The following is a 16453-nucleotide window of genomic DNA, read 5'->3' on the forward strand; positions in this document are numbered from 1 at the left end:
TTTTTTCCCCAATACAGGGTTTCTCTCTGTACCCCTGGCTGTCCTGGACTCGCTTTGTAGACTAGAATGGCCTCTAACTCACAGAGATCCACCTGCCTCTGCCTTCCTGAGTGCAGGGATGAAAGGTGTGTGCCACCATGCCTGGCTAGCAAAGTTCTTCAGATGAAGCCATTGGCTAAATTATTTCAAGCTTAATACACACACACACACACACACACACACACACACACACACGGGCATGCGCAAGCACATGCGCGCACACACAGACATTTGCTTATACATATACAAATATGTATAAACAGACTCAGGTACAAAGTTCTTGGTGTCCGTAATCTAGCTTTTAATTGTCCACTTTTTATTGATGTCCTTCTTGTTTCTGAAGGATCGCAACAATGCCAGGCAGATCCACGAGGGTGCAAGCTTACCCTTCTTCGAAGTTTTTGTTGATGCTCCGCTGCATGTGTGTGAGCAGAGGGATGTCAAAGGACTCTACAAGAAAGCACGAGCAGGAGAAATTAAAGGCAAGGAACATTTTCTCAGTTTCTCTTTGTCTAGATATTTCATGCTCCTGTGTGTGTGTCTGACGCTCCCTTCCCCCTTTCTTAAATTAAATTTTTATTTGTCTGTGTGTGTCTGTGTCTGTCAGTGAAGGTGCCTGTGCGGGCTAGAGGCATTTGATCCTCTGGAGTGAGAGTTCCACCTCACCTATGTGCTGGGAACTAAACTCTGGCCCTCTATAGGAACCTCATGTGCTCTTAATCACCGGTCTGTCTCTCCAGCCCCCAGGACTGATACTCTTGTCTAAGAAATTGGGAGTGAGAAGTGAATTGGGGCTGGTTGGCAGAGCTGGGACTTTGAGAGGTTGTGCTGAAAACCTACTTCATTTAATTAGATGTCTAGAATTCAGTATCCGGATGCTATTACGTCTGCTGCCCTTGTTGCACCGTGACAGTGCAGGATGTCCATAGCTATTGGGAGAAATGCCTGAATAAGGATCTTGATGTAAGGAGGATGTCCTGTTTTCATGTCAGTGCTTGAGATGGCTCCTTATTCAACCTCTCTAAGACTCTTGAGTTTGAACTAACATATTTCTGATGCCATGCCTAGGTTTCATGGGCTGCCCCCAGTGTTAGTATACTACATAGTAGGCATTTACAGGGGAATTTAGAGCCCGTCTCCGCTGTTGTGTTTGGTTCCGGTTGTGTTAATTCTGTCAGCATTCGTGGACACAGGGCATGCCGGCAATAATAAAGCCCTGAAGGTAGATTATATAGTAAACGTTCTTTGGGGGCGATTCAGGCAGGTAACTTGCTTGTCTTCCCAACAAGGTACAGTACCCTGGGACCATTGCAGGAGTTCTGAACTCTAGATTTGGGTATTTAATTTTTGGCTTAGGAAAGGGAAAAGGAAATTGGGGAGGACAGTGTTTGCTGCACAGTTTGCTTGTATTTGGGCCTGGGAATAAGCAGCTGAGGCCAGTTCTACCTGCCCCGGTGATGTCTAGTGTTTCGAGTAAAGCTGATGCCAAACTTGCCACCTCAGGACCCAGCTCATTGATGAGGCTACTTCCTGTTCTCCCTTTCATCCATTAAGCTGGCACCTTCTTGACTCAGAAAGAACAGACTGCCTGTCTGGAGTGAGTGATGATGGTGGGCAAGAAAGCAGATTTGTTATTTTACATTTTCATGCTTCTCTATTTTTGAGTAATGTTGTTTAAAGTGACTCTCCCCCCCCCCATGCTGAAAATGTTGTATAGCAATTCTGTTATGTGTTAACCTTATTTATCATCAGGCATGGGTGTGTAGGCCAGAGGATAAATAGAGTTTGCTGTCTTCTTTTACCAAGTTCCTCATGAACTCTGGTTGTTAGATTTGGTGGCAAGCCCGTTACTCACTGATCTGTCTTCCTGGTTCTGTAGTTTCTGAGAGCAAGTATGCTGGGTCTCAGTGGGACCCAGGAGCAAGGATGCTGTGCCGGGTCTTGGAAGGTTTCAAGGGCAAGGATGCTGTGGGGGTCTATGAGAGCAAGGATGCTGTGCCGGGTCTCGGAGGGAAGATCTATGTTAGTTTCATTCTATCTGAGCTGGAGTGTGGCTGTGAGGTCAGTGTAAGTGAATCAGTGTGTTCAATAAGGTGCCTTCAGACAGCAGTGCACACAATACTCGCGGCTGGCAGGAACCTGACCTTGTGTTTCACTGAGGAGACATGTTCACTTCCTGAGTATTTGTGACAACCTTATTGAACATAAAACTATGATGAATAGTGAGAATTGACTGTATGTGTGAAGAAGAAATAAAGTTTAACTAGAAGTCTCCCAAGGAAGGCGTGTCAGCACCATAATGGCATGATAGGCCAGTGGTAGGCCTTAGCCTCAGGGCAGGTGGGTACAGATGAAATTAACCCTTTACATTTCTGCCTCCCTCTGTTGTCTGCTGTCCTTTAAAGGCTTCACTGGGATTGATTCTGAGTATGAGAAACCAGAGGCTCCGGAGCTGGTGCTGAAAACGGATTCCTGTGACGTCAATGACTGCGTGCAGCAAGTGGTGGAGCTTCTCCAGGAACGGGTGAGCGCGAGCGAGCGGAGGCAGGGACCAGAGACGAGAACTGCCTGACAGCTCGGCCTCTCAAAAACTGACCTGGCTGAGAAGCGTGTGTATTTCAAGTTCTTTACTAAAACTAGTAGCTTTCTGTACGCTATCATTTCAGCATTGTGAGGCATGCGTGACACATGGAATATCCCAGGTATTGTAAATGTAGGAAAGGTTGCGAGTCATAGAACCTATTTGATCGTTAATTTTAGCAGCCTAGGAATAGTGGATTATTCTGCTGTATGACTTGGTCTTCGACCCTACCTTGAGGCACACAGAGTTTTTACATTTCCTCAGGAGTACACACCTGTCTCGGCTTGGTGACACACTTCCGGCTCGATGTTAGAGAAGGGTCCTATGGATGGAGGGTTCCTGGATTTAAGTACCTCTCCGTGGCTCCTGGGCAAATGGAGGCATACGAGGCACCGGGCCCAATAGCAGACATGTAGTTCCCTCGGATTTTGTTCTGGTTTTAGAGGTAGTTTTTCTTTCCTCTAAACTACCCATTACCTGTTCTTTCACTCCACTGCCGCTGTAGTTCACTCTAGCTGGAGAGGGCCCAGCGTCTGTGTGGGTGATGGAACTTGGCCTCCAGTGTTCCGTCTTGTTATGTGTGCCTGTGCTGACCACTTCCACTGTGGGGATGTGTCATGTCCTATTGTTTGGACTTCCCTTTTTTATGCAAAAAAATTCTGACCAGAGTTCCCTTTCTTCTACAGTCTCTCTCACACAATCTCTGCCTAAATATATGTGTTTCACCTTTGAAGTGTTTGTATTAAAATATATATATTTCAGGCAGCTAGCATAAGACTTTCCTTCTAATTTTTGTTTTGTTTTTGTTCTTTGGGGTTTTGAGACAGGGTTTCTCTGCGTAGCTCTGGATGGCTTAGAACTCACTCTGTAGACCAGCCTAGCCTCAAACTCAGAGATCTGCCTGCCTCTGCCTGGGTATTAACGGCCCTGGGATTAAAGGTGTGCACCACCACCTCTCGGCAAGTTAATTTTTTATTCAAATGTTTTCTTTGAATAAATAGAAATAATAGGAAATGGCCACTGCGCCACTCTGCCACTGCGCCACTCTGACTTTTTATGCACACATGTGCGTGTGTGTGTGTGCCATTGGTGCCCTAAACACTACCTTCAGGCCAGCGACATCATCTTAGGAGGATTTTTTTCCTTCATCTTCAGTTTCCAGGCTTCCTGTTAATAACTTCTGGGCTCTAGTCTAATCCTCTGCTCTTACGCTCCCTTTCTTCTCTCCAAAGTGGTGCCAACTGTCGTTCCTCATCTTCCACCAACCAGACATTAATTAAAACCCTATTGATGTACGTACTAACAAACTAACCTAGGCACTGGCAATGCAGAGGTTCATCAGCCAGGACTCCAGCCTTGGGGGTTTGCATTGTAGGTCAAAGAAGAAGAAATAGTAGCACACAACTCCTGGGACATGCCTTAGGAGCTGCTATCCAGGGGCTCCTGGTGTGTCCGGAGGCAGAGGCGTGTTCTGCTCGTTTCGGAGCGTCTTTCTCTGCTAGGTCTTTGAAAGGTATTCTTGCTGGGCGGAATTTCTTTCTTGCAGCCCTGTACAGATTTCCCTCCACAGTAATTTCATTTATCTGAGACAGGCTCTTGCTCTGTAGCCCTGGCTGGCCTAGAACTCACTGTGTAGACCAGGCTGGCCTCCAACTTGCCTCTGCCTTCCCAAGGCTGAGATTAGAGGTAGGTGTGTCCCACCCTGCTTAGCACTTTAGTGGTTTTTGAGAATTCATGGCCATGTCATTGTTTTGAAATGTGTCATTGTTTTAACTGATGTGGCTTGCGTGTGTACAGCTGCTGTGGCTCCCGCGTGTAGGTGTGTGTCCAGTGCGTAATCATCGTCTAGCCATTCTCTCTGTAAACGTTTCTTTTGCATCGTCACCTCTTCTCCATCAGGCACTCCAGTTAGCCATATGCCAAGCACTAGGGTCGTGTCCACATTAATTTCCAGTTAATATTTTAGCTTTTATTGTTTGAGTTTATTTATTTTTAAGTTTCTCAATTATTGTACCAAATATATTAACATGCTTATAAGGTGTTTTTTGTTTGTTTGTTTTTTCTTTTTGGGATAGGGTCTCTTTACAGTTCTGGCTATCCTGGAGCTCCCTGTGTAGGTGAGGCGTCTGCCTTTTGACTGCTGGGATTAAAGGCATGCAATTACCATGCATTGCCTAGGAGTTTTTAAACCATAATAATCATGAACAAACAGTTTTGGGACTGGAGAGTTGCCTCAGTGGTTAAGAATACTGCTGCTCTTCCTGAGATACTGAATTTGATTCCCAGCACGCACATAGAGGCCCATGGCTGGCACTCCAGTGCCAGGCGAATCTTATTCCCCCTCTTGGCCTCTCAGGGTACCAGGCACATATGTCATGCAAGGAGGAAGATGATTTATGTTCCTTGCATGTGTATTCTGTGAAGATTCTGCAGTTCTAAGTCTAGGATTGGCACGGAGTCCCACGCGTCTTTCAGCGAAATGCTAACTATGTCAAGTTTTTTACGAATGTCCTTTCTTATCCGACATTGAGCACGAGCGATACGTCGTGTCCCAGTTACTTGGGCTTTCACTGTAGCTCTGAAAAGCGAGGCACAGGCCTGTGTGGTGCCTGGAATGCACGTGGTTTACGTTGGTCAGAGAACAGGGTCAGTGCTACTCTGATTTTGTGACCACATCTCTGTTGTGTGCCTTTTATTTCATGATACATCATCCACAGAATCATCTCTCTGAAGTTTAATCTAACTATTTCCTTTTTCTTTCTTGATTTTCCAACTTTTTTTTTTTTTCCCCCCACAGAACCATGGTGATTTGTTTTGGGAATTCTTCATAGTTTGGTTCTAAGATGCATACCTTCATGTATATTGCCATTATGTATTCTACCATAGCGTATACCTCCTCCTGCTCTTCCTCCTCCCTTCTCTTTCTGTGTTTATCTTAGTATCTGTAGTCATTTCCTCTTAATTAGAGGTTGTAGTAATTATCCTGTTTATATGTCTTATACTTGCCAGACAACGTGATGATTAGACATTTTTACCTAATGTCTCAAAAAGAGGCAGAAAAGACTGACATTTGCTGAGTATTGTAGTACATGTAGCGCTTCATGTCTTTTACAATTTTTATTTTTTGACTTTTAGAAGCTGGGGCAGTGACCCATTTCTCCCTCCCAGTTTATCTTTTAGTGCTGTCTTCCTTATGCTTGTTTTAAATTAAGGATTTGCTTATTTTTGTTTTATGTGTATGGGTGTTTTGCTTGCACATCTGCCCGCACCACGCATGTGCAATGCTCTTGGAAGCTAGAACCCCCCGTAACTAGAATTACAGACAATTGTTAGCTGCCAGGTCCTCTGGAGAAACGGCCAGTGCTCTTAACCGCTGAGCCTCCTTCCGCACCCCCCCAGTGTTTGTGGCCTCTTCATGAGAGCTGTTTGCACTCAGATCTCTGTGTGTGTCACCTCATTTCACCCACACAAAACTCTGGAAGTATTTCAGCGAAATCAGGTTTGCTTATCGCTGTGTTGGATTCTGTGTCTGGGGATTTCAGAATGACTTTTATGTATCTCTGGGCTTATTTTTAGGAGTCTTCTCAGTACACTTAAAACCTCTCATTATTCTATCTATGTCTAGAAAGTGATTCTGGTTGTATGGATTTAGAACAGAGAAGCTATCTTATGAAGATTTTTTTTTTTTTTTTTTTTTTTTTATTGTTACACTGGGTAACGAGAGAGAAGAAATCCTAGGGCCTTGTTCCTGTAATTATGTTCTCTTGGTATCAACCTTGTTTGGGGAAAAGGATTTGAGTTACATGCTGTCCTAAGCAAATGACATCCCTGACAGCATGTGCGCACTGCTCTGCTGTGTTGGATGAATCCCAATAACTGGAGAACCATTCAATGCCATCTGTGATTGGCACTACAGCAAACACTGGGATGTGGTGGCCAACCAAATAGTACAGTTGCTTTATGGACCTGCATGTTCGGTCCTTGCTGCTCCTACTTAGTCTATAGTGTATAGACAGGATGACCGTGTGTAAATTAGTTTATGTCTCTTCTTTTGTAGCATGATACAGAATTCAAAATAACAATTGGAGGAAGACACACACAGACAAAACCACATCTGTTCTGACATGAATTCTCTTCGATTGTTTCGTGGCAAAGCTGAATCTCAAATAAGCCTTAGGGCACCTGGAGAAGCCAGTGACTAGCTGACAGATCACAGGTTTTAGTTGGTGGGATGCACAGCGCTTTCCCATAGCAGACTTGGTATGATGCAGTCTGTGCAGCCTCCAGCCAGGGCGAATAAATGCAGTTCACCGCCGTTATTATTGCAGAGATGTTTGGGAGGCTTCCCCAGGTGGTTAGGGGAGAGCCCGTGGTGGAATCTCAAGTAGATTGGAGGGGGAGGGCGATGAGTGGGTGGAGTGCAGTGGTGACTTAAGCAAAGGAGGTCAGCCTACTCAGTTTACAGTATAGGCCTAAATACCGTAGAGGATAGCTATAACATCACCATGTTACTGATGGGAAGCAGGGTTGGGTTTGTGATGTAATCTCAGAATAGTTTGATCAGCTGGGATTGGCATTGTCACAGGGTAGATTCTGCAGCTCACACTTAGGTCTTTCTAATGGACCATTACTTCTAAATTCTAAATTACTCCCTTTTTTAGTTTTTTACTAAAATATGAATCTTTTGTTTGATCCTCTTTCACATTCTTTGATAGGTGATTTCTGAGTGTAGATGGGATTAAGAAATGGAGAGAAAGGAATCATTGATCTTACAGAGACTGAATATTTTTAGAATACTTCAAAAGTACTCTAGAGAAACTCAAGGACAATACTGCCTGTCTTGGAAAAGATATTTATTGGGCAGAGAGAGAAACTTCCCAAGTTTGAATCTAGGCAGTGACAAATGTTCTACACGGTGGAAAATAAGGTCATGGTAGGCTATTTTTGTTTAAAGGTGTATTTATTTGTGCATGTTTGTTTGTGGTGTGTGTGTGTGTCTGTGTGCGCGTGTGTGTGCTGCCCAGCATGGATGTTAGGAACTGAATTTGAGTCTTGTGAAAGAGCAGCAAGCGTTATTAACTACAGAGAGATGTCCCTGTGAGTTTTAATTAATTTATTATTATTGTTATTATTATTTAAGATAAGGCCTCCCTGGCTGTTCTGAAACTTTATATGTAGATTAGGTTGGCCTCGAACTCAGAGACCTGCCTGCCTCTGCCTTCTGAGTGCTAGGATTAAAGGTGTATATCACCATGCCCTGCAAGGAGGCAGGATGATGATGATGATGATGATGATGATGATGATGATTTTGAGACAGGGTTTCTCTGTATAGCCCTGGCTGTCCTGGACTCACTCTGTAGATCAGGTTGGCCTTGAACTCGCAGCGATCTGCCTGCCTCTGCCTCCTTCTGGGATTAAAGACCACCATACCTGGCGGAGGCAGGGATTTTTAAAGGCTAACTGAGGGGGCTTTAAAAGTTGGTTTGAAATGGTTGTCCTTGGCTGTAAGGATCATTAACATGGATGGCATCCAGGGCAAGGTGGGCAGATGGACTTGCACAGCGTTTTCTGTGCATGGTTCCAGCAGTTGCCTGTGGCAGCTTGTTATCTCATGTGCATGAGCCCCTCTCCTTGCTTGGGATCCTAATAAAATGCTGCTTATAATGACAACTGTATCTCTGAAATAAATGCAGGAAAATTTCTCTCTGCTTCAAAGTCACTTTAAAGGATTTTTGTGTTTTTGTTTTTTTTTTTTTTTTCCTCACAGCAGCCAATTCTCTTACCTCTGACATCATTGGCATATCCCAAGAGTTCAACCCAGTTCTGATCCTTTCTGGAGTCAGTATAGTTCACAGGTTAAGGGCTCAGTCTCAGAAGGTCACCTGTTGGGATGTAAATCATGAAGGCAGTTGCCTAGGTCACCTGGTTTTCTGCCCAGCTGTTTCTGTAACTCAGGGTACCTCTCTTTAGGTTTTATAAATTGGTCAGAATGACTCAAGTATTGATGGTTGCTGGTTTCTCATCAGTTCAGGAAGAGCTTGGTGGAAGGGATGTCTAGGGTAGTGTGGGGTATAGGGAACCAAGTCTCCATGCCTTCTTTAGGCTGCCTCTCTCTTAGCACCTCCACATGTAGAGCAGCCCAGAAGCCCCTGAACCCCATTGTTAGGGGGTTCTTCTGGAGGCTTCCTGTAGGCAATGACTGAATAAGGAGGCATGATGTGAGGCCGACAGTTACCAACCTGTAACCAAGGTGATCCCTCTCGTGGCAAAGCCCCATCCTGAAGCTGTCCAGGAGACATCAGCCAAGAGTCTCTCCATACGGAAGACATTATCACTTAGGAGGTTCAAATCTTGTAGTTCTTGCTAGGTACTGGGGACAAAGACCAAATATAGAATGCATTTCCCACTGTCCTGTGGCTTTGTGTAGAGACGGGAAGCTAGCGCGGTCTGGGAGTTTTGAGAGCATGAAGAAGCCTGAGAAGGCTGTGCCCACGGGAATAATTATGGCATGTGGCACTTTCTTATCAGCATTCTTCTGGGGAGACGCTTCTGAAATGAATTCTACCTGTTTTATTTTATTTTATTTATATTTAGGTTTTCGAGACAGGCTTTCTCTGTGTAGCTCTAGTTGTCCTGGAACTTGCACTTTAGACCAAGCTGGCCTCAAACAGAGATCTGCCCGCCCCTGCTTCCCAAATGCTGGGGTTAAAGGCAGGCACCAGCACCACCAGGCTCTAACTGGAATTCTTAACTTATTGTCATCAAGGAAAATAAATTTTTATTTTGCATGTTCAAGAAAAGTGGGTGTTACAGCTGTGAGGCCTTTGGATATATGAGTACTTTCGATTCTAATTTCCCCCTGGATGTATGATATAGTCATTTACATTAAAATACATGTCTCAGCAGTTAGCCAAAGGCCCTTTGTTTTCTTAACTTGCTTCATTTGCATGCATTTATTTGATAACATAGAAGAGAAGCAAGCTCGAGGCTTTGCCTTTTTTTTTTTTTCCCCCACTAGCCCTTAAGTGATCACTAGATGGCCTGCTAGCATCGCATTTTAACTTGGCCTGTTAGAACACGAGGGAGTAGGCTTCTTGCCGCTGGTTTTAATCTAAAGTGATATTTTAAATGCTGTTTTTAAATCTACCAGGAACTCTGGATTTACTAGTGCTATAAATTATTTAAAGGTTTGTCTTCTTACAAAATGGTGGGTTAGTGCTCCAAATGGGTTTTATACTGCACATAAAAACCAGACTTTGTAGCTCAGTTTTAAAGTGTTGCCAGAATGTCGTTTGCTCATGCTTTGGATGCATGTAGTTGAGATAATAGAAACTTAATAGTTGCATGAAAATGTGAATGAGCCCCAGCATTCAATCTGTTGAGCAGATCTGGCTACAGAAGAAAGTGCAGCAAGTACATAGAGAAAAAAAACTTAAAGTGTGGAATCACTGTTTATTAACACGCTCAGGCTTCTACAGGAGGATGCAAATGCGAGGACAAGAGTTCCTGCTGTTAGAGGGTGAATGAGTGCCTTGCTTACCAGTTCCCAAATAGAAGCAAATGACTGCCCAACCAAGGAGGCAGATGCTGCACACATCAGTTTTAGACAGTGTTTGGTCAATTAAAGAAAAAGTTGTGGGTATCCATCTTTTAAATTGTGAATATTTAAAATTCATAACATCCAATAGTTCTGTACTTGGAGGGATGGAACTCAGTTCTCATTATGGGTCACGTGTGACTTCTTCACTGACCTCTGCTGCAGACCCTTGAGCAGCCTGAGCCCCTGTTACCTTCATTATAGAACATGGGAGCCTCAGATGGGCGAGGTGTCGAGGCGTGTGAAGACTTTCTCTGGCCTGGCTGTGATCTGTTTTTTGTTTGAAAGAAAATTTGCAGAAATAACAGGGATTATATGGACGATAACAATGGCACAGTGTTTCTCATTGCCAGGCCAGTCTGTACTGGATAAAGCAGTCAGTTCATGTGGCGTGGACTCTGCATTCTGCTGTCTAGGTATCCAGTTTCACTTTGAGGTGGCATCAGTCTTTTGGGTGTGTAGTGGTGGTTTTAGAGACTGAGGTTTGCATTAGAAGCTACTAGAAACTGGCTGTGTCTGCATTTAAAATAATGTGTATATATATATATATTTATGTGTGTGGGTGTTTTGTGTACTAGCATGTCTGTGTACCATGTGTGTGCCCTATGCCTGCAGAGACCAGAAAAAGGCATTCGATCCTCTGAAAGTGGAGGTCCAGCTCTCTGTGAGCCACCATGTGGGTGCTGGCAATTGAACCCAGATCCTCTGGAAGAGTAGCCAGTGCCCTTAACCACTGAGCCACCTCTCCAGCCCCGTGTTTGCACTGTTAAGGTTCTTTTTGTATTTCTGTTGATTAGTTGCCTTATTTCTACAAGAATTCACATAGAGCTCACTTCCACTGAGCAGATATTCTGTCTTCCCCTTGACTCCTGACATTGCACTTGTGTTAGTGCCAGAAATATGAACTTTATCTTTTCAGAAGAAAACAGTAGCAAACTCTTGATGTAGCATTGTTATCCACCACAAGAAATGGATACCACATTGAAAGGCTAAAATTCATTTCACAGATATTGTTAGATATGAACCTGCAAGGGGAAGCATTTTGTTGAATGCTTGTGATGAAAAATTATTCTGACTTAAGAATAAACTGTGAAACTATTTTGGCCTGATTTTGAAAACTGATTGTAGCCTCCATGTTGATATTTAAAAGCAGGACCTGATGAAGCGTGCGTGTATGCTAAATCACAATACAAATGAGTTCCTTTATGGCATAGTTTGGACTTGGTTGTTTTCTCTCTGTCTCCTCACACTACTCACCTTGGAGGCACTCAGCTTTCCCCACAAATCATTTGTGTATTTGTGGGCTGACGTGACCTGGTCAGAAGGAGGCTATTACTCGCACAAGCACTGGCTCCTTTGCAGGATCTTGCTGCGTTCATGGCTGGCAGAGTCAGCTGGCCATGAGTACCTTCCATGCTGTGTTTCTGAGGAAGGCTTGCTCCTACTTGAGGAAAGAACACGGCTCCACCAGCTCCAGCCACATGCTTGGAGCATTGCCATGGTGATGCACTGATTTTTGGGAGCTACACCTTGGGTTGCTGGCCGAGGAAACCAGCTAAAAATTAAAAGCACCCTGTTGTATCAGGTCCACTGGTGCTTCCGATGTCTCCAGCTTGTTGACAGTTATCAACGTGAAATGTGGGAGAGTTCCAGTTCCAACACCACAAGGCGTGTCCCTTCCGTCCCCGACTGTGTAATACAGCAAAGACAGGGTAAAGCAAGCAACAGGAGTGGCCCTTCCCCATGTGGGGCCGAGACTGGCTTTGTGGACATTCTCTGCCACTTGTTCCCATATCGAGTATTCTGCTCTTCAAAAACGCCAAGAGCTGCAAGGCGGTGTCAGTGGAGGGTGGTTCTCCGGTGTCTACTGCCACAGGGCTTGAAGAAGTAGGTTTACAGCTGTTCACCAGTCCTTGAGAAACTTTTCCAGGCCAAACAGGAACGTCGGCTATCTTTTTTTTTTAATGAAGAGCATCATCAGTGTACCGAAAGATCTCACACAGACTGGAACCCCTTAGAATTATAACTGTTTAACAGAATTTATTTTTGAAGGTAAATTATAACAAGGCGTTTGACAGAGTTTCATAGCTTAGTCTTTGATGGCGAAAACACTACAGGATACCCTTTTTGGAGTTGACATTTTGATTCTAACACCTGTTGATTGATTTTTATGGCCTTGGAAAAAACAACTTTGTCCCTGGTCTCATTTCTTTCATATGTGAAAGAGAGTTAGTTAGTAATAGTACCTGCCTTAGCTCACGGAGAATTCTGTGAGCTAACGTACTGGCATCAGGAGCTGAGGGTGGATTCCAGCATGTAGCAAGTATATGTGCCATCATTGTCATCATTTACTGCCAGTGTGCTAAATGCACTGGAAGCAGTCCAGCGGGATCCGTTACTCTCTCGGGCCTTAGGCCCCTTATGTGTGGAGGGGGCCAGACAGCAGTAGTTTCCTCAGCCTCGGCAGGTAGGTATTACGGCAAATGAACAAGTGAAGCCTTTAGAACAGGGAGGATCCCTTGAAATGTGAGCCCCCTGGTTCAGACACCATGCCATTTCATTCTCACACCAGCCCTGGAGAGTGTGTGTCTGCGTCTTTTTTTCTTTTTAAATTTTATTTATTTGTCTATTTATTTATTTATTACAGTTTTTTCACTTTGTATCCTGGCTGTAGCCCCCTTCGTCATCTCCTCCCAGTTCCAACCACCCTCCCTCTTCTCCCTCTATGCCCTTTCCCTAGTCCCCTGTTAGGGAATGATGTCCTCCCCTCTATCTGACCCTAGCTTATCAGGTCTCATCAAGGCTGGCTGCATCATCTTCCTCTGTGACCTGGCAAGGCTGCACCCTCCCCCTCCAGGGGGAGGTGATCAAAGAGCTAGCCACTGAGTTCATGTCAGAGGAAGCCCTGTACCCTTTACTAGGGAACCCATTTGGAAACTGAGGATACAATGGGCTTCCTTTGAACAGGGGTCTAGGTCCTCTTCATGCATGATCCTTAATTGGAGTATCAGTCTCTACAGGCTTCCCCCTGGGCCCAGGTATTTTGGCTCTGTTGTTCTCCTTGTGGAGTTCCTGTGCCCTCCAGGTCTTTCTATCTCCCTCTTCTTCCATAAGGATTCTGCCCAAAGTTTGGCTAAGTCTCAGTATCTCCTTTAATATGCTGATGGGTAGAGTCTTTCAGAGGCTCCCTGTGGAAGGCTCCTGCCTGTTCTTCTCCTACTTCTGATATCTATCCTGTTCGCCCTTCTAAATGAGGATTAAGCGTCTTCCCTAGGATCCTCCTTGTTCTTTAGCTTCTTTAGGCCTATAAATTTTAGTATGTTTATCCTGGATTTTTTTTTTAAAGTAGTTGAGGAATAAAGGAGGCACCGGGCGAGGGAGCCCGCTGAAGGCTGTATATAGAATTGTAGCACAGACCACACATTCTTATTTACAAAATGTCTTCTTTTCTTCCATCACTACAGTAGCAGCAAGAACATCAGGAATAACTGATGTACGGGCTCCTGCTACCTTCTATCTCCTTTTGGTTTGAAAATGTGTCCCTTAAATTTTGTGACTAGCTCACTGGCTTTCGTGTCCTTTCTGTGAATTTTACTGTCGTCATTCTTATAGAAGCCTAATGAGTAGCTGCTCATTGATGTAATTTGTTACTTTTAGCATTTCTTTCCCAGTGCAGAGGATTTTGGTTCTTTATTTTGTAGCTGCCAAGAATATGTACGGCTTAGTGTGACATTGGGAGCTTGTGTGTCTAGCTCAACACGTGGGGTTTGTGCAGCTGCTTTGTGAGTGTCCCGCTGTCCCTTGGGAAAAGGCGTCTCTGGACCTTCACGTCCCAGTTGAAGTATCACAGGCTTGGTAGAGACTTCCGAAAGGCCATCTGTCCTGCACTGTACCCATGGCGGAGAGCAGCTAAGCAGGATAATGGGCAAGCGATAGTGGCACATATATAGAAGGATGTAGGTCATTTTTCTGTGCTCATTTCCAAGTCCTACCAACTGCTTTCCTCGCACTGAAAGTAAATGCAGAGAGCAGCACCTAAGCTTCTTATCTTGCTGGAATTTAAAGAAGAATCCTTTTCTTTTCCTTTGTATGTGATTTTTCCTTTTTGATGCATACTTATAAAGTTGAACATTCCATATAATCCTGACCTGTCTGTCCCATTCTTCCCCTCCACCCCCCTGCTTCCTGCAAAGATGACACGTACTCCCTTTGGTGTGGGGTCATTTATGGGGGCAGCAGCTCACCTTATGAGTCCATGGTTGCATGTGAAATCCTCCAAGTCAGACTGGAGGCAGCTGGATGAGCTGGGCTGCCTTGGCTCACTTTTTTCTTTAACTGACTTTGTACAGTTTTCCTCCTCAGTAAATAGAATGAAGTATGTAAGGTCCGGGAGGTTATGGAGTGTCTTCTGCTGGGCTGTTTTGCCTCATATACATGCTTCCTACTTTCCTCGTTGGTTAGTAGGACACTCAAGGGACAGAGGCCTCTGGAAATGCTGCTGCACTCCACGCCACTGCTCAGTGGTGTTGCAGGGCCAACCTGGCTGTTGTAGCTGGCTGTGGTTTTTGATTTTGTTATTTCTTTTCCAGTATGTATATTTTGGGTGTATTTTGAGAAGGTCAGAAGCCTTAAATGTAACCGTGGGGGAAGCCAGGTTCTGCGGCCTGCTTGGATGGTGCTGAGCTGTGTTTCTCTCTGCTGTACCACCGTGGGAGCCACCGAGTATCTGAGAAGATAGAGCTCTAGGCCGCTGATACCCCCTAGATCCTCAGACCCCACAGGGATGGCTTAAACAGCTACCTCTTGTCTTCATGTCCCTTTTGGTGCAGACACGTGATTTAGCCTATGGTTATTGTTATTGTCACTGTCATTGTTATTTTCTTTTGCTGTATAGGACCAGATAAAGACAGGCGGCATGTTGGGCTTGTGTCTCAGATGTGAAGTGTTCTGAGAAATGCACTGTGAAGCGATTTTGTGCAATCATCATCGATGCTGCAGACTCACTAGGCCATACACCCAGTCCACCTTTAGCTGAGGTGCTGAGCGAGCTTCCCGTTCAATGAGAGACCCTGTCTCAGAAAATAGGGCAGGAGTGGTAGAAGAAACCCAGTGTAGACTTCAGAACACTCATGGGTGAGCACACACGCGTGTGCGCGCACACACACACACACACACACACACACACACACACTCATGCATGCACGCACACACGCATGATACAAAGTGACCAAGGAAGACATCTGATGTTGGTCTCTGGCTTCCATGCATACTCTCACACGTGAGCATGTACACACACACACGCTAAGCCCACAAAGAGAATTTGGTTCTTCCATTAATATTTTTGTTTGAATTACTTTGGTCGCTGTTGCTTTGTGCTTTTAAAAAATACTTCTTTTGATAGAATTCTTCACTTCTCGTGCAGTGCGGTAGGCATCAGGCCTTTGCACACCAGCTTCTTTCAGTCATTTGTACGCGTGCCTCCTCTATCCCTTGTCCTGGCTTGATGTGTGCTAACGTGTCTCAGCCACTGTCCCTTTTCATATTCTCACTTCCGCTCTGCCATCCTCGGCGTTGCTCCATCCCGTGCTGTGGATTTTGGTCAGTCTGGCAGGGACAGCGTGATGCTGAGCATCTTCTTAGGCCTGTATGCCATCTCTGTGTCTCCGGGGAGGTGTCCGTCCAGGTCTTCTCTCTGGCTGTTGGTGATGTTTTGGTTCTGAGTATTTTAGGTTTTCTTGTCCTACCTCTGCAAAGGATGTTGGTAGCTCTGTGAGGACTGCATTGGATCTATAAATTGCTTCATGTACCATGGGCATCTAACCCATGAATACAGGATTTTTTTTCTTGTTGTGTTTTAAGGCTCTTTGTGTGTGTGTGTGTGTGTACACACACACACACACACACACACACACACACACACATATACATCTAGGTGATGGCTAGATCTTTTCATTCTCTTGAGAATTGCTTTATTTCAAAAAAGAAAGTATTGCCTGGGCACATGTATGAAAAGCCCACAATTGGTTTCATTTTGAGCACTAATAGAGATGACCTGACAGATTTGATATTAAAAAAAAAAGAGTTAAAGAGGTCAGATCCACTTAGAATATATTTGGGGCATGATAACATATTTGGGGCATGATAATATATTTGGGGCATGATAACATATTTGGGGCATGATAACATATTTGGGGCATGATAACATATCTGGGGCATGATAACATATCTGGGGCATG

The 16453-nt window shown here is 44.6% G+C and overlaps 1 protein-coding gene across 1 annotated transcript in view; it reads left to right on the forward strand.

The window, feature by feature from the left end:
• The window catches only part of Papss1 (3'-phosphoadenosine 5'-phosphosulfate synthase 1), a 115414-nt gene that overhangs the window by 15018 nt on the left and 83943 nt on the right, over positions 1–16453 (forward strand). The window contains exons 4-5 of the mRNA XM_055628074.1: positions 383–521; positions 2445–2563. Coding sequence (XP_055484049.1) covers positions 383–521; positions 2445–2563 — 258 coding nt within the window. The remainder of the gene's footprint in view (positions 1–382; positions 522–2444; positions 2564–16453) is intronic.

Source organism: Psammomys obesus, unplaced genomic scaffold (genome assembly GCF_907164565.1).
Source record: "Psammomys obesus unplaced genomic scaffold, mPsaObe1.curated_primary_1811, whole genome shotgun sequence".
Lineage (NCBI taxonomy): Eukaryota > Metazoa > Chordata > Mammalia > Rodentia > Muridae > Psammomys > Psammomys obesus.